Source organism: Triplophysa rosa, linkage group LG16, assembly GCF_024868665.1.
Source record: "Triplophysa rosa linkage group LG16, Trosa_1v2, whole genome shotgun sequence".
Classification (NCBI taxonomy): Eukaryota; Metazoa; Chordata; class Actinopteri; order Cypriniformes; family Nemacheilidae; genus Triplophysa; species Triplophysa rosa.
In genome coordinates this window covers 20,636,270-20,660,440 of record NC_079905.1, presented here as the reverse complement: position 1 = coordinate 20,660,440, position 24,171 = coordinate 20,636,270, and the positions used below count along the sequence as shown (strand labels likewise).

The following is a 24,171-nucleotide window of genomic DNA, read 5'->3' as shown; positions in this document are numbered from 1 at the left end:
ATGGAAGTCAAAGGTGGCCAGTGTGATTTTGGTAACCAAACCACAAATATCTTCACAATATATTCTTTTGTGATTTGCATATAAATTTCCATGTTGACAGCGCTATTAACGTTGATGTCTAGCTTCCGTCATCTCCCGAATGCGCGTGAACCAGAGGATTGTTTTTCCGGCAGATGACGGCATTAGAGAGATGATGGAAGCTAGACACCAACCTTAATAGCGCTGTCAATATGGATATTTCTCTTAAACAAACAAACAAAAAATGGTTCTTTGGTTTATAATGCTAACTTCTGGCTGCAATGTCTTCTAACTCATCTTCGTCAGAAACTAAGTAATCACCCATTTTGAGACCTATTAACATTATTGAGACTTATGGAAATAAACTGGCAAAGAATTGTGCTGTGCAGATACATTATCGTCTGGCACACGGCTGTTAGCCACCATCAGCATCTGCAGTGCATTACAGTAATAAAAGTTGAGCAAAAGGTTGCACAGTTTCAAGGGTCGTGTTGATACCTTCTTTAACTGAATCCATTAAAATTGTGCTAAACTTAGCCAGATGTGACACAAATAGTTTGAGGAAACAATTTTAAACTGAATTGTGAAAATAAAAATTGTGGATCATAATTTGACCTGTTTACTTTGGACAGTGAACTGCAGCCTACAATGTTTTTTAAGTGGATACGAGTTTTAAAACATGTTTCATGTAACTCAGCACTTGGGGTCAAAGCGTGCTTTTTGAGGTTGATAAAATGTGTGTTCATGTTGTGTGTTAATAAGGAAGGTTGTTTAAACGGGCTGGGTGTAATTGTTTTTTACTGCTGCATGTCCCAGAGGCAGTCTCGTTGGCTTGTATACAGGAAGTCAATGGGATCCAGGTGCAAACGAACAGAACATAGAGGGAAGACTCCACAGGAAGAAATGAAAAGAGAAAAAGGAAATATGTGTCTATAGTTGTGTATAACAGTGTTTCTCGCTAAAAGAGCGCTACACTGTAAAAAATGACATGGATATTTACTTATATAATCAAAAATTATGGTAACAATATTAAACAAAATATTTTTAAGTACTTTAAAGCATATTTTTAACGCAATATTCCATTACAAGTATTTAAGCACATGACATGTCACATGATAAACAAAAAAAATCAAGAAGAAATACTAATTTGGGCATCGGAGTTAACTTATTGATCTTTTTTTAACTTCAGTTTATTATTCTTCACTTCATTTATTATTGTTTAGAACATATATGATGTGCAAGTAAGCTGAGAGTTGTCTCAGTACTGGCATTCGCCCCATTACTGTTCACTGAGTGAAAAAACACACAAGCACCACTCTTCTGAACGCTGGTAACCACCAAACTCAAAAATACAAACAAAATCTCTTCTAAATCTTAAAGAAAACTGAACAATAAACACTATCAAGTCTTTCATTTGATTGTGAAGCACATAAAATTCACTTAATAATTTGTGCATTTAGAATTTTGTTTAAAAAACAAGAACAAAACTGTATTAAGTAAAGTTTACTCAATTAATTTCATGAAATCTACTACAACACAGAATATTATTTTACAGTGTACAGTTACACACCGCCCACTTTTCTTGATTTGATGACTGTTTTTCGTTTAAGTGTCAAGTTAGTCTCATGTTTCAACTAAAATTGCTTAAAAGAAATAATAATAGAAACAACTGTGCATTTGTTAAAATATGTGAAAAGAATAGAGGTGTCAAATAAATGCACAGTATTGAATGTAAAATAATTTGGATTTTTGAGATTTTGCTAAGTTTAATGAGAAATGTTTGAGTTCTGATTGCAGAATCACTTTTTGACATTGCTGAGATCTCTTTGGAAACGGTAATAGAGACAGTTTTAAAATTTTGTGCACTTTCTCCGAAGACAAATCTGAGACGCAACTGTCTTGTTCTGAGACTACACCAAAAGTTAAAATTTGGTCATCAATTACTCACCCTCGAGTTGTTCCAAATCTGTATACATTTCTTTGTTCTGATGAATAAAGAGAAAGATATTTGGAAGAATGCTTGTAACCAAACAGTTCTTGGTCACCATTGACTACCATAGTGGGAATAAATAATAGTATTTAAAAGTGTCCCAGAACTATTTGCTTTCCTACATTCTTCTAAATATCTTATTTTGTGTTCAACAGAACAAATACATTTATAAAGCAATTTTTTCTACTATGGTAGTCAATGGTGGCCAAGAACTGTTTGGTTACAAGTAGGGATGTAACAATATCAAAATCTCACTGTATGGTAATGCCACAGTATATTCATTGCAATATTTAAAATGACAAACGATGACTTTGTCAGATTTCGCAAGGGATTAGTATTATCTGGGGACCTCGTGTGATTTAGAAATGACCTCCCCACATCTGTATTTCATGTGGTGCATTCGCACGGGATAAGTGAAGCCTGTGATTTTACTCAAACTTACTGACTCATTTCCCGGATGTGATGGCAAGGCTTTGCGTATAGTTTGTATAGCCTATAGTTGTATGGTGTTTAATGATATATGACCGTACCTGTCAGCATTTGAGACCCGTGATCGCGAACCGGACAGAAGATCACCGCGATCGCGGGTCTCAAATGTTACGAGAGTTTCCATGATAAATAAACAAACAATAAAAAAACGACAGTGTTAACTTATGGATATGACCCAGCATCCGAAATAATATCAAAACACTTCAAAACAGCCTCCATTATTCGCAAATAGTAGATAAAACCTTGAAAAATGATATATGAGCCCGCCAAATCACAGAGTTGCTGATTCGCACGGGACTAATATTATCACAGGACCTCGGTGTTCATCAAAATATGGTAGGTAATTTGTGGGGGAATTTTTACTTAACAAATTACAGACATGGCCGATTTGCATGGGATTAATATCACAGACAACCTCTGCAATTATTACAAATGACTAGAGGTCCCCAGGTAATACTAATCCCATACGAATAGGGCTATCAGGGCATATCAAGCAATCTCTAACAAAGCAATAGTGACGCATAGTACAAAAATGTTTTACTCACATAAGATTGCTGCGCCATTCCTATTCCCGGATCCAATATTGACGCTACAGCACTGCTTTTTAATTTTAGTCTCTCCGCAAATCCAGCATCGACCTGTGCCTTGTTCACAAAGGAATCCGCGGTGAAATGAAGTGAACAAACGCTCAATGTTTTACCCACGTGAGCTGGAACTTCTTTAAAAATAAACTTCAACCACGCATTACTAATGTAATGTAACGGCTTCCTGTTTCCTGCATCGCTGCCGGCAGCTTGTTTGTATCAGTGCTCTTATCACTTCGCTCTAATATTAGTGTATTTTATTTTCGTTAATTATTATTGTCGTTGCTAACTTATCCTGATATCTCAATAACCCTGTTCCTGTTATTTACTTGGAAGAGTCTAAACCAAAAGTGATAGTTAACTTAACGCCGTTAGCATAGCAATAGCGTGTTAGCTTGCTTTCTGTTCACACTGTGGAATATCATCTTGCCTCTGGTTTGTCTTGTGTGCTAACTGTTTCTCTTTTTAAGCGAGTATACTACGATCCATCGAGCAACCTTGGTAAGTTGGAATTGCACTTCAAATCCGGTGAGTTATGGCTTCTATTCCTATTATTGTTACTTGCACCTCATGTCATATGTTTAGCTTAGCCTTCTCTGTCAGCTGCGAGGGCTTTATATGCGATAAATGCAGGGAAATAGTTAGGCTGACAGAGAAGATCTTAGAATTAGAGTCTCGCATCCAATCTTTATCTGAGGATAGTAAGAGTTTAACGACGATAGAAAACACTTTGGATGCGAGCAACATTAGCGCACACAGCTCGGTTCCGGTTGAAAATCCCCCGCAGCTGGGAAACTTCGTGACTGTGAGACGGCGTAGTCGCAGGACAAAACATCACTCGACCGTTCCGATTACAGTCTCGAACAGGTTTGCCCCGCTCAGTGACGCACCGACTGAGAAACCTGCTGAAAGTGCCCTAGTTATCGGTGATTCTATTGTTCGGAACGTTAACATAGAGGCACCAGCCACCATAGTCCAATGTTTACCGGGAGCCAGAGCGCCTGACATCAAGTCAAATTTAAATGTGCTGGCTAAGGCTAATCGTAAATTCAGTAAGATTGTCATTCACGTCGGCACAAATGATGTTCGACTCCGTCAATCGGAGATCACAAAAGATAACATTAAAGAGGTGTGTGAGCTCGCAAGCATGATGTCAGACACTGTAATATTCTCTGGCCCCCTCAATGCTTATCGTGGTGATGAGATTTATAGCAGATTATCATCACTAAATGGCTGGTTGTCTGAGTGGTGCCTGCAGAATGATATAGTTTTTATAAATAACTGGAAGAGTTTTGAGGGCAGACCTGACCTGTTGAAACGAGATGGTCTCCATCCCTCCTGGGCTGGGACTTCCATCCTGTCTAGAAATATGGCAAAAAGTCTTAATGCTAATGCTAAAACTTGACTCGCTGGGGCCCAGGTCAGGGAGCAGACAGTATGGCTTAACCAACTGTCTGCTTGCCGTCTCACGTCGCAGAATACACAAAATGTACAACATGTAGTAATCCGTTCTCCCAAACATCACAAAATAGAGACTGTGTCTGTCCCCCGGATTAGCAAACATAAAATAATGCGTAAACCTCTTGAAAGTAATTTAATAAACGTTAAACAAACTAAACATGAACAAAATACAGATAATCAACTGTTACGACTCGGATTGCTAAATATTAGATCTCTCTCTAATAAAGCACTTTTTGTTAACGATATGATAACAGATCATAAAATAGACATGCTCTGTTTGACAGAAACATGGCTAAAACCAGATGATTATATTGCTTTAAATGAATCTGTCCCCCAAGATTATTATTATAAACACGAGCCTCGTCTAAAAGGCAGAGGGGGAGGTGTCGCAGCACTTTACAATAACTCTCTTAGCATTTCCCAGAAGTCGAACTCTAAATATAATTCTTTTGAAGTCATGGTTCTTCATGTTTCAACACCTAATACTAAAGATAAAACACTTTTTAAATTGATTCTAGCTATTGTATATAGGCCTCCAGGGCACCACACAGATTTTATTAAAGAATTTGGTGGGTTCTTATCAGAACTAGTACTGGCCGCAGATAGACTCCTTGTCGTTGGTGACTTTAACATCCACGTAGATAACGTTACAGATGCCTTAGGAATGGCTTTCAAAGACACTCTTAACTCCATGGGCATTAGTCAACATGTGTCAGGACCCACTCACCTTCGTAATCATACTTTAGATTTAATACTGTCTTACGGTATAAATGTGGACGACGTTAAAATCCTTCAGCAGAGTGAAGACATTTCGGATCATTATCTGGTATTATGTTTGCTTCACTGGCCTACGGCTGCAAATAAAACTCATTGTTACAAATATGGTAGAACAATAACTTCAACTACCAAAGATGCGTTTCTCGATAATCTGCCCGAATTGTCTCAAATCATGAGAAATAACGTTGAAGATCTTGACATTACCACTGAAAATTTTAATTCCACCTTCTCGGTAACGCTAGACAAAGTTGCTCCACTACGTTTAAAGAAGATTAAAAATGGCAGCCCCACACCGTGGTATAATGAACACACTCAGGCTCTAAAGAAAGCGGCCCGAAAAATGGAGCGCAACTTTAAGAAAACTAAATTAGAGGTATTTCGTACAGCATGGAAGGATAGTATTCGAAAATACAGGAAAGCCCTAATAACTTCTAGATCCGCCTACTTTTCATCACTAATAGAAGAAAACCAGCACAACCCTAGGTTTTTATTTAACACGGTGGCTAAATTAACAAAAAATAAATCGTCAGTGACTTCTGATCCTGTATATCAGCATAGCAGTGATGAATTTATGAACTACTTCACATATAAAATCCAAGATATTAGAGAAAAAATTATAACAATGCAATCAGAAGTGAAACCCGCTGAACAAACTAACTACAGCGCCCTTAAGGAGAAAATGCAATTATTTTATACCGTAGATCAAGATGAGCTGTCTAAAATTATTAGATCATCTAAATCAACAACATGCATACTAGACCCTATACCTACAAATCTACTGAAAGAGATGCTCCCAGAAATTATAGATCCTCTTCTTGGTATTATTAACTCATCTCTGACATTAGGACATGTGCCTAAAGCATATAAGGTGGCTGTTATAAGGCCCCTTGTCAAAAAACCCCAACTCGACCCTAGAGAACTAAGGAACTACAGGCCTATATCGAATCTACCTTTCATATCTAAAGTTCTGGAAAAAGTAGTTTCAACTCAATTATGCTCCTTCCTCCAAAGGAATGACATCAATGAAGAATTCCAGTCTGGATTTAGAGCATGTCACAGTACAGAGACTGCTTTGATCAGAGTTACAAATGATCTGCTATTGGCGTCTGACCGAGGTTGTATCTCGTTATTGGTGCTGCTAGACCTTAGTGCTGCATTCGATACCATTGACCACAGCACACTCCTACATAGACTCGAAAATTATGTCGGCATTAAGGGAATAGCTTTGAAATGGTTTAAATCTTATTTATCCGACCGTTTTCAATTTGTAGCAATAAACAATGAGGTGTCACGCAAATCGCAAGTCCAGTACGGTGTACCACAGGGCTCAGTCTTAGGGCCTCTGCTCTTCGCATTATACATGCTACCTCTAGGAGATATAATAAAGCGACACGGAGTTAGCTTTCACTGTTATGCTGATGATACTCAACTTTATATTTCCTCGAAGCCTCATGAAACACAGCAGTTCCATCGAATAATGGAATGCATAGTCGATATAAAAAACTGGATGAGTAACAACTTTTTATTACTGAACTCGGACAAAACGGAAGTGTTACTTATTGGACCGAAAACTGCTATAAGTAACAACCAAGAATACTGTTTAACTATTGACGGATGTTCCATAAAACCCTCGTCGTCAGCAAAGAATCTTGGCGTTCTATTCGATAGTAATCTGTCATTTGAGAGCCACGTCGCCAACACCTGTAAAATTGCGTTTTTCCATCTTAAGAATATATCTAAACTACGTCATATGCTGTCAATCTCAGATGCAGAGAAGTTAATTCATGCATTCATGACATCAAGACTAGATTACTGTAATGCACTGTTAGGTGGTTGCCCTGCAGGCTTATTACAAAAACTCCAATTGGTCCAAAACGCGGCAGCTCGAGTTCTTACACGTACAAAAAAGTATGAACATATTAGCCCGGTTCTGTCAACCTTGCACTGGTTACCTATAAAGCATCGCGTTAACTTTAAAATCTTGCTTATTACCTATAAAGCCTTACATGGTTTAGCTCCTCAGTACTTGAATGAACTCCTTTTGTATTACAGTCCTTCACGTGCATTACGCTCTCAGGCGTCCTGTCAGTTGGTAATACCTAGAATTTCAAAATCAAGTGCAGGTGGTAGATCCTTTTCCTATCTAGCGCCTAAACTTTGGAATAGTCTTCCCTGCACTGTCCGGGAGGCAGACACACTCTGTCAGTTTAAATCTAGACTAAAGACGCATCTTTTTAATCTTGCATACACTACTCTTCCATAATATAAATCTTCAGAGGGTTTAGGCTGCATTAGTTAGATCAACCGGAACCAAAAACACAACTGATGTACTTGTTGCATCAAAGAGTACAGAACAGTACTCTACTCTCAGCCAGTCTTGTCTCATTGTTCCAAGGTTACCACAGCGAGCAGGATGCAGTTCATGGCCTGACCTGATGGTAGAGCGGAGAATGGGAAGTGGGGACCTGACAAGAGCTGAGATGATAGAGCTGGATAAAGAAGGACGCGGTCTCTTGACATGTCTTCACCACAAAATTTCAAATGCTATTAGATTATTAATGATAATCTTAAACTATAATTTATTTTATTATTAAGTTTATTTATTTTATTTAGCCTTGTTGTGCAAGTTCTCTGGAGCTTGTGCAGAGGCAGCAGCTTTTGCCAGAGGGGAACTGGAATCCCCTGGTTGGGCCTGGGTTCTCCTGAGGTTTTTTTTCTCGATTAGAGTTTTGGGTTCCTCGCCACCGTTTGCATACTGTTTTTGCACTATCTGCCTGACCGGGGGGGCTGCTTTAGAATCTTAAAGTTTTACTTAATTAATATTGCATATAGGAATTTATTATCTGTTATATTTGACCTGTGCTTCTCTCTCCTTTATCCTAAATGTGTGCTCTCACTGAGCGTGTGTGTGTGTGCGTACTTGTCTGTGTACGTACGTGTGTGTGTGTGTGTGTGTGTGTGTGTGTGTCTGTGTGTGTGTGTGTTGGTGCGTGTGCGTGTTGTGTGTGTGGAGTGTTTTGTGTGTGGGTGTGTCTGTCTTCTGTGTTTTCAACCTTTTCTTGTTTTTGCAGGTACAACTTTGATTGTTTTGCTTGTAGTCAATGTGTCTCATGTACAGCTGCTTTGTAACAATGAAAATTGTAAAAGCGCTATATAAATAAAGTTGAGTTGAGTTGAGTAATGTCGGAATCCAAAGGAAGGTTATGCAGCGACTGTGTTCTTCCACAACCAGGCACTGACTGCACAATATTTAGCTATCTTTAACGACATGTTTATTGCTTGCTCGCTCTATTCAGTTCCGCGCAACTTGTGTTACTTCAGTACTGTCATGCGCGAACCAGTGGGCGGGACTAGAGAAGTAGTCGTTGATATTCTTCTGTGGAGGCGGTGTTCAACCTTTCTATGACGTCATAGATAGGTGCATTCCAGGACCTGGCGTTCGCTGAGCCTGGTGTCAATAACAGTTATAATTTCAGTAACAAGGGCATTTTCAGTTCTGACACTTACAGGATGTTCGCTTGAATACGATTCCCTCTTATATAACAAAAGCTCAGGTTAATTGATGTCTTAATTCATGACTCCTTTAAACTTAGATCTGTACTGAAAGGTTTGTACACTCTATACCAAGCAAATGAATAGAATTTTACTCCACTGTTGCATTATATACCCATGAGGCTTCTTCTAGAAAGAAGCTCATCTCTAAACCTAAGCAAATCAGGACTGTTAGACTGCAGAGAGAGAGAGAGGACAGAATGACTAACAAAAAAGTGAGGGTGAACAGCAACAGAATGACCTTGATGTTCCTCACAGAAATTCGCATGACTCCTTGATTGATGCTCATTATTCAGTGTTTGCCTGAATATTAGAACAACAGAGACTGACAGACCCGACTCTGATCAAGCCTCATGTCCACGTGTCAAATAACAATGATTGTTGTACGCACCATATGACACATATTTATGGACAATTACTGTATATTAACTAATATGTCACCAGCATCGCCTCGATTACGGGAAACATTGTATTGACAATGAAGGACACATAACCCCAAAATCACTGCATCAAACAACATGTGATTAACCTTATAGATTGTTGCTTTATAATTTTACAGCTTGGTTACTTGGCATCATATAGTAGGCTAAACTGTAGGTTCTCTGTCAAGTTAGCACTACTATTTTTATAAAACCGTCAGTTCTGGTCCCTGATTCTGATTTGTTGAGCCCGGCTCTAAGCCGTTACAAAAATACCTGATTTGTAACTGCTGACTGCATTACATAGCCTACGTTTCACTGTGTCACTGTACAAATATGCCCCTTTCAATATCATTAATAGCTTATACTTAATTTTTTATGAGTCACTCTATATTTGTATTGTTTACTGAGCCTAAAGGTTATGCACACATAAATTATATCTAAGGTGAAGTCCTTGAAGTTCAGTGTGCAAATGATGTAAACCTTCCGACCATTCCTGAGGTCTAAAGGCGGAACTAAGGTTGCAAGAATGTAAATCTTTGAGCAGGCTGTGCTGGAGGATAAACCTCTGTATCTGCATAATGTACTGTGAGCTGTGCATCATTACACGTTGAGCCTCAAGCATCCAAATCCTTTTAAATAAACAAAATGACCTTTGAAAGTCATTTTACTGTAACCAGAGGGAAAGGACGCTGACATACTAAAAGTGAAACTTTTCATTTTAATATTAATTCAAGTCTGGCTGGTTAATTATAGGTTTTGGAAACAAACTGCCTATGAACTTACTTTAAATAATTACTTTCCAAATGCTATTTCCTTATTAACAGATTGAAATAGATCCAGACAAAATGATAAAAAGGTAAAATCTTGATTAAAAATGATTTAAAAATGCTACAATAAACCCTGTATGATTACTATACAGTATATAAACTTTACATATATCGTGCAGTGAAACAGTAAATAATTTAACGGTACATTTAATGAAAGTATGGATTATTATATGCTTTACAGTAAAAATGTTTTAAAAATATTCAATCAGATGAAACTATTTATATTTTTTGGCCTCTACATCTTTATTTCGACAGTTCAGTATAGAGAGACAGGGAGTGTAATGGAATGGACCGGACACCGGCTCCAACAATTAAGTTAAATTTTATTTTATTTATATAGCACTTTTCACAAATTTCCTTCTTGCAAAGCAGCTTTGCATACATCACAATTAAAAAAATAATAACAATACTAGGGGAATAATTAAACAGAGTATATGGTGTTAAGATACGTGTTTTTTTTGCAAGTTTTCTCAATGCAATGTACCCCGATGAAACTTAACTTAAATAAATGCTCTATTGGATTGTCAGAAACTGTCAATTATTCATTTGAAGTATATGTAATTTAGGTATATTATTGTTTTTAAATATCGTTATCAGGACTGGGAACCTAAAATTATAATATTCCAGAACAATTTGCAATAATACCAATCGTACGGAGAGAATATACTGTATTTGTTAAAGTTAAAGTACTGTATGTTAACGCGCATTTATGTTGTTAAGCGACATTTATATTTATGGATTTGACAGTGTTACGTGTAGGGCAGGACCATTAAGGGGAACAGGGCCAGGGCCGTGGAGCAGAAGCAGGCCTGAGCCGTGGAGCAGAGGCGCAGACTGGGCAGGCGGCCAGGGAGGCGCAGGCTGGTCTGCAAGCCAGGGAGGCGCAGGCAGGGCTGGAAACCAGGGAGGCGCAGATGCGGCCATCTTGGATGAGGCAGAGAGCTTGGATGCAGCCATCTTGGATAAGGCAGGGAGCTCGGATGCAGCCATCTTGGACAAGGCAGGAAACTCAGTGGGTTCAGAAACAACCTCTGGTGCAGATGAACAGCGCACAGCCCAGACACACATCAAGGCAGCAACAGCCACCGGCAGAGCAGACTCCAAGGGCAGAACCTCAGTAACTGACGCCTCCGGGACCACCGGACTTGGAAGAACCACTGGCGAGGTGGCCATGATGGCTGGAGGCTCTGGGCTTGCAGCCATCTTGTGAACGGGCTGTAGGGTTGAAAAAAATAAGAGGAATTTATTGCTGTCACAACCCCCTCTTTCTTCCCAAAAGGCACCATTTGCCCTTCTAAAGATCACAGGGGTGCTGAGATAATGATCAACCACTATTGCCCCGAGATGTTTGTTTATTGTGGGTCCAGTACAGTGGAGGGTTAAAGGTGGTCCAGATTGGTCAATTTGAATGTATCATGTTACATTTAGTCACAAGGAAAGGATAAAAGGGAAATGTAAGATTTGCTTTGTCTCTTTTCCTTCTCCCTGGAAGCTCCTCTCTGGAAGCTCTGGCTTCTTCAGTACTTTCTCTCTTTTCTTTCCTATAGGTATTTTCACATACATTTGGAAACTGTTTTAGTTGTATCATTTACAATTTTATACATTTACTATGTAACCATTTTACATGTAACATCAATTTAAGTCTGTTATTAGAAACTTTCATTTTCAAATAGTGTTGGTTTAATGTTAATATTTAAATCTCCATATTGCAATACAATACAGTCATGTTATAGCAACGCTCTCCCACATACAGTATAAAGCTATAATCACTGCACTTATTTCCGTCGTTGGTATAAGTGGCAGAAGGGTGTAAATTGACAAGAAATACACTTATATCTACTTATACTTATATCTCGCTGTTAACGTTTCTTTAGTTAACAGCAAGCTAATGAAATGTATTCCTTAAGATACATGACTGTTTCCGCTGTGAACGAAACACTTAAATGAGAGGTTGTTTAAGCTACTTGCATTATAGGCCAATTGTCTTGTGTTGTTAAGAATAACCAACCCGGGCTCATGAATTGCATATAAATACCACGCTGTTGCATTATCGTGTAATACGTACGCCAAAGTTAGATTTTGCGTGCATATGATACGCCAATGTTTGCGTACACCTCGCTGGAGAGCAGCCATTTTGAAACGTACATGAAGAGGAAACACTGAAATAATACTGTTAGGTTTAAGGTTTGGGTTAGGGTAGAGGTTATAATATGCACGCACGCTAACATTAGGTTTAGGGTTTGGGTTAGGGGACAGGTTAATAAAACAAATTGCCGGTTAATATGCACGCGCGCTAAAATGGCGTATCATATGCATGCAAAAATAGACGTATCATATGCACGCAAAATCTAACTTTGGCGTACGTAGTTTCTCTTGAAATTGTATGTCAGTTTCAAGCTTGATGTGTTTCTATGTCGAACAGTTTGTCTCCTAAGCTGTACACTCTGCTATTATCTGTGTAGCACCCTACTCCCTTAAGGTAAATTTGGAATGGGCCCGGAGTTCTTTAAGTTTTAGATCTCTCTACAATCTTATAGCTATCATGGTAGCTTTGTATTAACAGACCTTCTTATTCTGGAATACCCTCATGTATAGCAACTGCTACGTTACAAGTAAAACCACATGCAAGAGTAAATCCAAACAGGATTTAATACACAATGTATAAAATAAATAATAAAGCAGAAAAATGATAATACACTAATACAAAACAGTTACCATTTTACAGCATCTCAACAATATTCAAACACCCAGTAATAACAGATATACCCACGTCTCTAATTTAAATTTCAAGCTCAAGGTTCATGTAAATGTCCCAGGAGTCGATCAATGTTCAAAAATGCAAACGGAAAAGAACGTAAACGTTGCAGGCCTGATACGACGCTGGCGTGCGGTGAGGCCTTACAATGTGCCGCTTCACTCAATGAGCAACATAAACAAGATGGTGGTTACCTTTGCAGATGAACGTTCAGGCCGTACACTTAACCACGTCTCCGCAGAACGAGAGCAACCCGTTCAATAAATCCAACAGCGGTTCCGCGCACATGTCCCCGCAGACAGAGGAACCCCTGAGAATCTCCGTTATCTCAGGGCGCTATCTGGATACTTATCTCCGCAGAACGTCCGGTAAGAGACTCGATACACTTTTGTTTTTCACTGCAGCGAACTCGAATGTCTCTCACGTCCTTATCAGCTCCGTTTCGTAAAAAGCAGAAGCAATTACAAATGACGTTAAGATCAACAGGAGAAATTGCTATCTCCTACATATTACTTAGTTATACCAACTTTTAAGTAGTTATCTTGTCGACAACCGTAAGATTGGCACTCTTTTCTTACATTACCGCATCTCTCTCATCCCAGCTAGCTCTCGTCCCGCCCTCCCAACAGTTCAACCAATCCCGACATTCAACAGCAGTACGTAAATTAAAGCAACAGTACAATGTCTTCATAAACTTACACTTAATACATTTTCTCTTCATTGTAACCCCTCAAAGGAACATATACATATTTAAACCCAGGAAACAAACAATATACATTGAAAATAAAAGGAAAATAAATTATTGTTTGTTTAACACCCCACTGTATAAGAAGTATAGCCACACTCAGGGCTACATCTGTATAGCTGCAGTCAAACCCTAGAGGAGCACAAAAATGCCAAATGGCTACAATGTGTTATACAACTGCATTAAAAAAAAATGTTTTCACCAGAACAGGATACAGTAGCACTTTTGCTATGTTCCTTAACACAAACACTGGTGTGAGAAACTTATTGAGCCAAATCCCAATCTCATACTGAGATCCTGGCTACAATAGTGTGTAGACATTAATACACTGGCTCCCTGTTACAACAACAGGACCAAATTTACATCACAAATTTAACTTCCTCACCTACCTTTGTTTGAAGCATAGTTGCATTCACACATAGCCTCAGTTAATGACAGGGCTAAAACGAATATTAACCGTTTGTTTTAGATGTAATGCAATGTGTATATACGATTTAAGGTTCAAAAACGCTATATTTTCCACATACCGTGCATGTTTGTATCTCCTCTTTGCCACGCCTTTCTGAAACAAGCAGATTTTTTACAAAGCTCATTGCTCTGAAAAGCGAGGTGTGCTATGATTGGCCAGTTAACCAGTGCGTAGTGATTGGTCGAATACTGCAAGCAGCGTGTGACAGAAATGTAATGCCTCTTACCATATTCGGAACATCATGTTCCCAAGCAATTGTACTGACAGGTGATAAAATGTCATCGGTACTTTCCTTATCAATTCGAGCCCGAATCTGATCCGGAAAATGAAGATGATCAAGCCGATACATCAACTTTGCCAGCGCGACGTGAGCAGGATGTAAAGGATTGGTAAGGTTTTTAAAAAATATATTATGTTAAATAGTTTAAAACTATGGCTAACTGTTTTACCTTTTATATACGACGTTATAAAGATTTGCCGTTAGTGATCAAGCAGTGTTACGCCATGTCTCGTCGTGACTCAACAAACACAATAAACCCCATTATAAACATGACATTTGTTGCCTCTAGTTGGAACAAAATTTCTGATTATTAGGACTTATGTTGTCTTTTTTCACATTTTGCGGGTGTCTGCATTTGCAGATCACAAATACACGACAAACTCAACTTGCGTTAGTCCGTAAAAAAGTATTTTACAATGAAAATATACTTACAGGCTGCACCAGACTGTCCTTGCGAAGTTGTAATGGTTGGAATTGCCCCACTTTTTAACCAAAGCTTTCGTGCACAGCTGGCCTTGATCTCTCCCAGGTTCATGAAGCAATCATCTGTGAAATGCGCTGCAAACACTTGAATATTCGGATTGTACTCTTTTAGAACAGTATTGTAAATAAAATGTAACCATTCGTTTTTAGTTGTCTCATCTTTTAGAAGGGCAAACAAAGAGGCTTTCTTTTCGCAAGGAAACACACAGCATCTCCACGACATGGCTGCGGCGACGATACAATGAGATTTACAAGTACGCCCACCTTACTTGCGTATTCTTTTGGGCGGTCTTAGTCAGGTCATACCACAAAATGACGTACATTCGTGGGAGTGTGGTTACACGAGGCGTTTCAGGCAGGTCTGGGTGAGCATTTGCTTTTAGATAGAATGCATCTTTTGTTCCAACACTTTTATTTTTGAAATTTTACGTGTCTAATACATGCATGGGTAACTTATAACACACCAAACACACAGAAAAACACGTATCACTATCTCAGCACTCCTGTGATCTTTAGAAGTGCAAATGGTGCCTTTTGGGAAAAAGAGGGGGTTGTGACACAGCAATAAAGTCCGTGGACCACACAAAATGAGATCCATGGTGACACAGTCTAAGAATGTGCTTTCAGTTGTTTGCAGATGTCATCTTCAAACTTCTGATCCAAACTTGTTGAAGTTTGAAGATGACATCTGCACACAACTGAAAGCACATTCTTAGACTGTGTCACCATGGATCTCATTTTGTGTGGCCCATGGTGCCAAGGGGGGAATTGTAGGGTTGGAAAAAATAACAGGAATTTATTGCTGTGTCACAACCCCCTCTTTTTTTCCCAAAAGGCACCATTTGCCCTTCTAAAGATCACAGGAGTGCTGAGATAGTGATCAACCACTATTGCACAAGATGTTTGTTTATTGTAGGTCCAGTACAGTGGGGGGTTAAAGGTGGCCCTGATTGGTCAATTTGAATGTATCATGTTAAGTTTAGTCACATGGTCAAGGAAAAGCTAAAAGGGAAATGTAAGATATCTCTTTTCGTTCTCCCTGGAAGCTCTTCTTCTATGCTTTCTCTGTTTCCTTTCCTATCTCTCAGGTAATATCACATACATTTGGAAATTGTTAACGTTATTTGTATCATTTACAATTTTTATACATTTACTTTGTAACCATTTTACATGTAACATTGGTATAAGTGGCAGAATGGTGGAAATTGACAAGAAATACACAGTTTTATTCCATCTTGGCTTATTCCAGAGCTTGGCTTTATTCCAGCTCTAGGCTGGCGGCCATCTTGTGAACAGGTTTTGGGCTGCCGGCCATCTTGTGTACGGGCTCTGGGCTGGTGGCTATCTTGTGAACGGGATCTGGGGTGGCGGCCATCTTGTGAACGGGCTCTGGGCTGGCAGCAATCTCGTGAATGGGTTCTGGGCTGGCGGCCATCTTGTGAACAGGCTCTGGGCTGGCGGCCATCTTGTGAACAGGCTCTGGGCTGGCGGCCATCTTGCGAATGTGCTCTCGGCTGGCAGCCATGATGACCGGACTGGCCACCATTAATATGGAGCTTGCAGGCGTCTGTGACTCCGTAGGGATCTGGTGGATACATAAGTCTGTAGTAGCGAGTGAAGATATGGGGGTGCCAAACCAGTGGTGGTTTTGTAGGCCAAGAGCAGAGCTTTGAATTTGATGCGAGCGACTATAGGGAGCCAATGTAACTTAATGAAGAGAGGAGTGACGTTTGCTCTCTTCGGTTCATTGAAGACCACTCTTGCCGCTACGTTCTGGATCATCTGTAGAGGTTTGGTTGTGCAAGCGGGAAGTCCATCCAGTAGCGTATTGCAATAGTCCAGTCTGGACAGGACAAGAGCCTGGACTAGGACTTGCGTAGCATGCTCGGACAGGAAAGGTCTAATTGTCCTAATGTTGTAGAGGATAAATCTACAGGACCGGCTGGTGCTGGCAACATGATCCATGAAGTTTAGCTGATCATCGATTACCACTCCCAGGTTTATGTCCGTTCTGGAAGGTGTGATGGTTGATCAGCCTAGTTGAATGATGAGGTTGTGATGAATCTTTGGGTCAGCTGGGATTACAAGCGGTTCTGTTTTTGCAAGGTTCAGCTGCAGGTGATGGTCTTTCATCCAGAGCGAAATGTCACTCAGGCATGCTGAAATGCATGCAGAAACAGTTGGATTGTCAGGCTGAAATGACAAGTGGATTTGAGTATCATCCGCAAAGCAGTGATTGGAAAAGCCATGTTTATGAATGAAACGGTCCAAGCACTGAGCCCTGAGGCACCCCTGTATTGAGATGTTGGGACTCAGAGACCTCACCTCTCCAGGATACTCTAAATGACCTACCTGAGAGGTAAGACTTGATCCACTGTAGTACCATTACAGAGACACCCTTAGCCTTGAGGGTCGACAGGAGGATGTGGTGATTAACGGAGGCAAAGGCAGCAGATAGATCCAGTAGGATTAGTACAGATGAGTTAGAGGCTGCTCTTGCCAGTCTCAGGGCTTCAATGACCGCTCTTGAAACCAGACTGGTTGCTGTCCAGGAGGTTGTTCTGCGTGAGAAAGGAGGAGATCTGGTTAAATACTGGATCCATGTATGGTTCAATCATTCTGTTACGTGTAGGGCAGGCAGGAGAACAGGAAGCGGATCCAAATGCAGTACAAAGTCTTTTATTAAAGTCCACAGAGTAACAGATGTCCAGAGAGTAACATAAATCCGAGGAACACAAGGGCATAAAATTCAACAACGATTGACAACTGACAACTGAACACAATTTTGCAGATGCAGGGAAAAAAACAGGGAATTTGGATAAAGGTGAAATCAGTTGACAATCACAAGACACAAGGCATGATGGGATGTGGAGTCCTTACAAAACAGGCAGAAACACTGAGCAACATAGTGCCCTCAGGTGTAGAGCCGAGGTGCCAGCAGTGGGGTGTAAGCCAGTGGCAACGGTGCAAGGGGCAATAAGTGGCACTAAGATGATGAATTTACTTTTAAGGTAAAACATTGTTATAATTAGGTTTCTATAAGTGAAAAATACAAGTCATCATGAAATAAAAACTACAGTAAAATTATGATTTCATAATTCCCTGTTTGTCTCTTTTACTGTAATTTTGACAAATTTATCAACCCTTTTTGGTAAAACCTGAGAACAAGGTTCACTTAATTAAAGCACTTGTTTAAATGTTCTGTGAAGACCAACAGTTTTTACTGCATTTATTTTGGTTAATTTTAATTCATACATTTTCATACTATCTGTAATAATATTTATTGTAAAACTGCTTTGCAACAATGCTAAATTGTGAAATGTCAGCCTGGTCTGATTGTTTATACGTAGGTATTTATACGTAAAGTTTACAAGCACAAAACGTACATTTTACGTATTTTTTGCTAAAAAACTTAAAATATTTACAAAGCTTTTATATCATTAAGATATTTGTATCAGTGCGTTTTAATAATTGTATCGATAAGTCATTAATATTTCATCCTAACCTAAACCTACCCATTTTGTATACAGCAAATATAAAATATATCAAATGTAATGGACCGAAATATGCAGGAAAATCACAATTTTAATAACAATATAGCATTAAAAATATATTTTATAGTCGCAGATCCTACTCCTACCTCTAAACCTCATTACTATTTCTTAAAAATATGTACAGTATAAAGAAATACACGACAATCACAATATTTTTTCAAAATGATGATGCATTGCAGTCGCAGTCCTTTCTGGTGGAATACAACAGTTTTGTGTAAGGAACAGGGCAGAATTTAAAGGGGAGATTTTTGTAAAATGTAATATCAATCTTAGGGGTCCGCAGAATGTGTCTGTAAAGTGTCAGCTCAAAATACACCACAGATCTTTTATTATACCATGCCCTAAATGTTGGCAAAAAATGGCAACTTTTGAATTTGTAACAAATTGTTTAGAGCAAATGTAACGCTCTCCATAAACCTAATCCAAAAATGTTCGTACACTACATTAGTACCCAAGTCGTGACTGTATGGTCGGCGTTGAGGTGGCAACTGAGGTGGCAAAGCTCATTTTTAGGGTGGCAGCTGCCACCTGCTGCCACTCCTGTTGACATGTCACTGATGAAGATCGCTGAATAAAGGCTTGGATTTGGTTCTGTTCTGGACAGTCGAATGGATTCTGAAGATATGGATTACATCTGATGAATAAAATTGATTCCTTTTGTAATTATTTTGCGTATTTTATGCAACACAGTCTCAAGGGAATTTGTGACATTGTTTGTGACATCTATTAATTCATGTACGTGGACATGAATTTCCCCCTTTTTCCGTGTCAGTCGGCACAACCTTTTTTTGTGTCACCCTGCACGACTTTCAGCCTAACATATTTTAATACGCGGTATCTATGTATGAATATATATCATACCTATTTTACAAGGTGGCTCATACCTTTGAATTTCTATTTCCTACGATCTCCTTCGTATGTTTTGTAATGAATTTGTAATGAATTGCCCCCGGTGAGGTTAGGTTTAGTGGCGGGTTAGAGTAGCCATTTATCAATGCTTTGCCACCTCGCAAAACTCGCGTTATTAGCTAAAATGAACCTTTGTGGCTATGATTAAGGTTTGGGGTGAGGTAAGGTGATAGCCAACACCTAAAATATGTACGTCTTCTTTTGATATCAGGTTATAAATATATATGTACAAGCACTCGCGGTATGTGTATTAAAAGTCGTGCTGAGTGACATGGTAAAAAGTCGTGCAGAGTGACACTAAAGAAGGGGGAAATTCGTGTCCAATAATACGATACAATAGATTCCAAATTTCGTGCTTATGCCACAAACTTCCTTGAGACTGGGTTGATTTTATGTCACAGCATGTCAGAGAAAACTCCTTTGTGTCCCACGGCGAACAAAGCAAAATATTACATGATAAGTAGTGTTTAAACGATTGCAGAAATGTTATTCATTTTAAGTGAGTTAAAATGTCGAGTTTAAAGTCGCGTTTCTTCTAAACGAGTTGGCAGCAGAAACCACATAGAATGAAATGTCCTTTCGTAAACTTTAATAAATGCAATTGAAAACATAATTGATATGAAAAATATATGCAATATAAAAATGCTAAAGCCGCGATTACGATATTTACAAGGATTCATTTGTAAGTCTGTGAAGTTGTTGATATATAAATAATTCAAGTTTAATGTATCGTCAGTATGTCAGTTTTGTGCGTTTAGATGCTGTAAATATGTCAGTATTTTGCGTTTAATGTTTGTGCAAACTAAAGTAAATGTATGTTTTGTAGAACCACATTTTACCCAAAATACATACAAATTGTCATGAGATCACGTTGGAAGTGTGCTTTAGAAATTTTAATTAAAGTGAATTGTTGAATGCATAGATTTTTTTGAAAAATATCCTACATGAATGTAAATTTATGAAAATTCATTACAGTTTGTACACATTTAATAATAAGCTGCAGAGGTGTGGATTTCTGAGAGTATTTTTGGGGGGTAATAAGTAGAATACATTACTTGTTTGGTAAGGTATTTTCAGGCTTTAAACAGTGCAGAGGTTATTCGTCTGAACAAGGATATATTTCTCTCCCAGCAGACAGCTCAGATTTTCACTTCTAACTGATTGCTGTTGTTTTTTTATATTTTATATAGTTACATTCTCAAATCCACTGATCATCTGAAGATGCCTGTTTGGCACACCTGTTTCACTGTTATCCATTTCTCTCCCTCTCTATTCAATTTGAGTTTCATGCTTCAGGATTAGGGTAGTGAATCACCAGTTCAAGACAGCAGAGGTGGAGAAAGAGAAGACTGTGTGTGTCTGATCTGGGAAACAATTGGGGAAGGAAGATTTGATTGCAGATATCACAATCTGCCAAATCCAGTTAGGATGCCCATAATCTTATGTAACCTTTTTGATCCCACCTCTCGCTGGAATAACTGCATGCTCAAACACACTCACAACTGTCCAGATAAACTATACAGTATCATGTTCTGTACTTCATTACGGTATGTGGTTTTGATTTGTAGAGCCACACAAATAATTCATCTACTGGTATTTGTACAGGTTAGAAGCTTCAAATGAAGACAAAAAAGGAAATTTCTTTAGTCACAAGATAACATGACATTTACACAGTCATGTGTAGGAATTATCACACTGGACTTGACATTACAGTTTAGCGTTGTCAGTCTTCACAAATGAGGTAGAGAATCAAAAAACGAAAAGTGACTTACTTTGTGGCTCTCCATTAATTCACATTGCTGTCCACAAGGAACAACTGAGAGTGATTAGAGAGAACTTACTTTATGATTTGTCTTTCATTTTGTGGTTATTTTGTCCGTTTTGCATGTAGGCTAGTGAAACAGTCTGATTGCTTCTCAGATTTGCCTAGAATGATGTAATGCGACGGGCATTTATTTCTGACATGCTTGGATTTGTCTGATGCTTATGTAACGTGGTGTGTTGAGTATGTCAAGTCTGTTTATGAAGTGTGTTTTTACTGATATACATAGGCTAATGTTTTCTGTGCTGTAATCCCAAATTCCACATTAATAGTGAATGCTATCGGATTAGCATAAAGTAAATTCATATGTTAACATGTTTTGCGCATGTGTGTGTGTTTGGTCAAAAGCAGTAAACATCTTGCAATATCTTGCAGATTGTGAGCTTTAGATTTGTGGACTCAAAACTATCTCTTCAACACTGAATTTGTTTCGCAGGAACATGATGCAACAAAGATATGAAAACAATATTTTTTGTAGTTCCCATGTGATGTTGGTAGTGGTGTAGAAATGACGTTTGAGTGTACTTAAAAGTGGTCTGCACTGCATCAGCCATTGTTCGTGTGTGTTAAAACCAGCGATGTCTTTGGGATATGCGTGTGTTGAATGACTAAATTTACTGTTAGGCCTAAGTGTGTGTGTGAGTGTGGATGGTTTAAAAGCACTGTAGAGGGTTTGTTTATCATATCTCCGTTCATAAAGCTGAAGAGAGTTATACATACGGAATAATCGAACCCTCATCATCTATTACTTTCTTACTACGTTACTTTGGATCCCTCTCATTTCTCCTCATTCTGTCTTCTGAGTCACATCGAAGCCTTTCCACACGCTCCTCTTATATAAGATTATCAATTTTAAATGGAAAATGAGAAAATCACAGGAACTTAAAAGAGATTCTTTTAAAACATCCACATTTCATGTTCCTTATTTTCACCAGCAAATGACTTGCTGCTCACATCAAAAACTTCTGGATGCCTGCTACGCAACCAGAGAGTGCTTTTTGTGTGTTTTAATTTTGATTGTTTATCTATTATCTAATCATTTCAGTCCTAAGAGGAAAGTCATAGTCATTTTGAGAAGTGTTTTACTTAAAATCGTTCTTTATAATAAATGCCCCTGGTACTGATATTTTCTAATATAACGTAATTAGATTGATGTTTGATTTGAGTGTGTGTGTGTGTGTGCGTGCGTGCGTGCGTGCGTGCGTGCGTGCGTGCGTGCGTGCGTGTGTGTGTGTGTGTGTCTTCTTAAATTTGTATGACATTAAAATGTCCTTGTCTAGATGAATGACAGCAACTTTTACAGTTTTCTCTTTGTAGTTGTCAGATTGCCTGAAGGCAGAGGAAGACAGAACATACAAACCAGACTTTCACACTGGATGTGATCAGAATAAAATATTGCTTTACTGCTCATCCTTTTTTAATTTTCTTTATGTATGCAGTATATATTTCCAAAACACTTTTAAGTGCTCATTTTAAGAAGAGCGCCTGCCATTTCAACCACTTACACTGCGGTGGACACAGAGAGCTTGATTTTATACCAAGTCTGTATAAAATGATACATAATGTGCTGCTTAAATTAATTATTCATTTTGTTTTTACACAGGTATTTAACAGTAATTTGAATTAGGAATCAATTGTTTTGTGTAGTGCAGTAGTTGTCTTAAAATGAACCATTTCTCTTTTTTACAGTCTAGTCCTGTAAGGCATCTTAAATTTAATATAATTATTGTTTACATACAGTGACAAACGTCAGGATTTAGGATTCTTCAGTATTTTATCATTGATCATAATATACACATAGTGAGAGTAAAATTAGTTTTTATAATTTAAATAAAAATAAAAATAATTGTCCTCAGTCTTTGACAATTGCTGTTAGAAATGTGACCCTTGGCAACAAAACCAGTCTTAAGGGTCAGTTGTTAGAAATTTAGATTTTTACATCATCTGAAGGCTGAATAAATATGCTTTCCATTGATGTATGGTTTCTTAGGATAAGACGTTATTTGGCCGAGATAAAACTATTTAAACATCTGGAATCTGGGGGTGCAAAAAAATCTAAATATTGAGAAAATTGCCTTTAAAGTTGTCCAAATGAAGTCCAAATGAAGTGAAAAAAGTTTTAATATATTTATGGCAGGAAATTTACAAAATATCTTCATGGAACATGATCTTTACTTAATATCCAGATTTTTGGCATAGATCATTTTTACCCAAATTATAAAGTATTTTTGACTTTTACAAAAAAAATCCTGTGCTACTTTAGACTGGTTTTGTGGTCCAGGGTCACCAATATAAAATCTATCACAATTAAAGCATTTTCATAATCATGTATCATAAGATTGTGGGTTATTATGTGTATGATTGATTGAATATGATTGATTGATAGTATAACACAAAGGGTAGCTAAATTTGAATGTAAAAAAGATACCATTCAAATTGCCTTTATTGAGTTCATATTCCCATAATTTATGGAGTCTTGGTGGGAAAATGAAACGAACCATAACAAGTTAATAAGAGTTGTAATTTTCCTTTGATTTTTATTTTCATCTAACAATCATATTTTAGATTTAGTCAAAAGACTGTTTTTAGTTATTTACAGTTTTCAGTAAAAATCACAACACTTCCGGCAAGTGCCATGACAGACCACTCTGCTCCCCTAGCTCAAATGTCAAGATATGCCAATGATGGAAATGTGCACTGATATTTCCTACTGACACACTAAAGCAGAACATATAAATAACTGGCTGAAAACTTGCTTGTATCTTTAGCAGATACGAACAAACCCAGATTACAATTGAGCAAATTTCATGTATTGTATATTTATCAATGAAAACATAAAAGAATGAATAAATATTTGACCCAGTACGTTTACAGTGTGTGGTTTCTTGTGTGTACTGAGTTGTTTTAGCAGTGTGCCAATTTTACTAGTATAGCCTACTCAAACTTTGTAACATAAAGTCCTGTCTGCAGCTTTATCTGGCCAAAAATCAGACTCTTTGGCCAAAAGCAACCAGTTTAGATGTGATGTTCAGAG

The 24,171-nt window shown here is 38.2% G+C and overlaps 1 protein-coding gene across 1 annotated transcript; it reads right to left on the bottom strand.

The window, feature by feature from the left end:
- Positions 1-10,508: 10,508 nt before the first annotated feature.
- LOC130567315 (angiomotin-like) lies at positions 10,509-15,212 on the bottom strand. Its single transcript, XM_057355325.1, has 2 exons — positions 14,802-15,212; positions 10,509-11,335 (listed from the first exon to the last, which is right to left on the bottom strand). Exon 2 carries the CDS (start codon positions 11,321-11,323, stop codon positions 10,853-10,855), a length of 471 nt encoding a protein of 156 aa, XP_057211308.1. The 5' UTR covers positions 11,324-11,335; positions 14,802-15,212; the 3' UTR covers positions 10,509-10,852.
- Between the last annotated feature and the right edge of the window lie 8,959 nt (positions 15,213-24,171).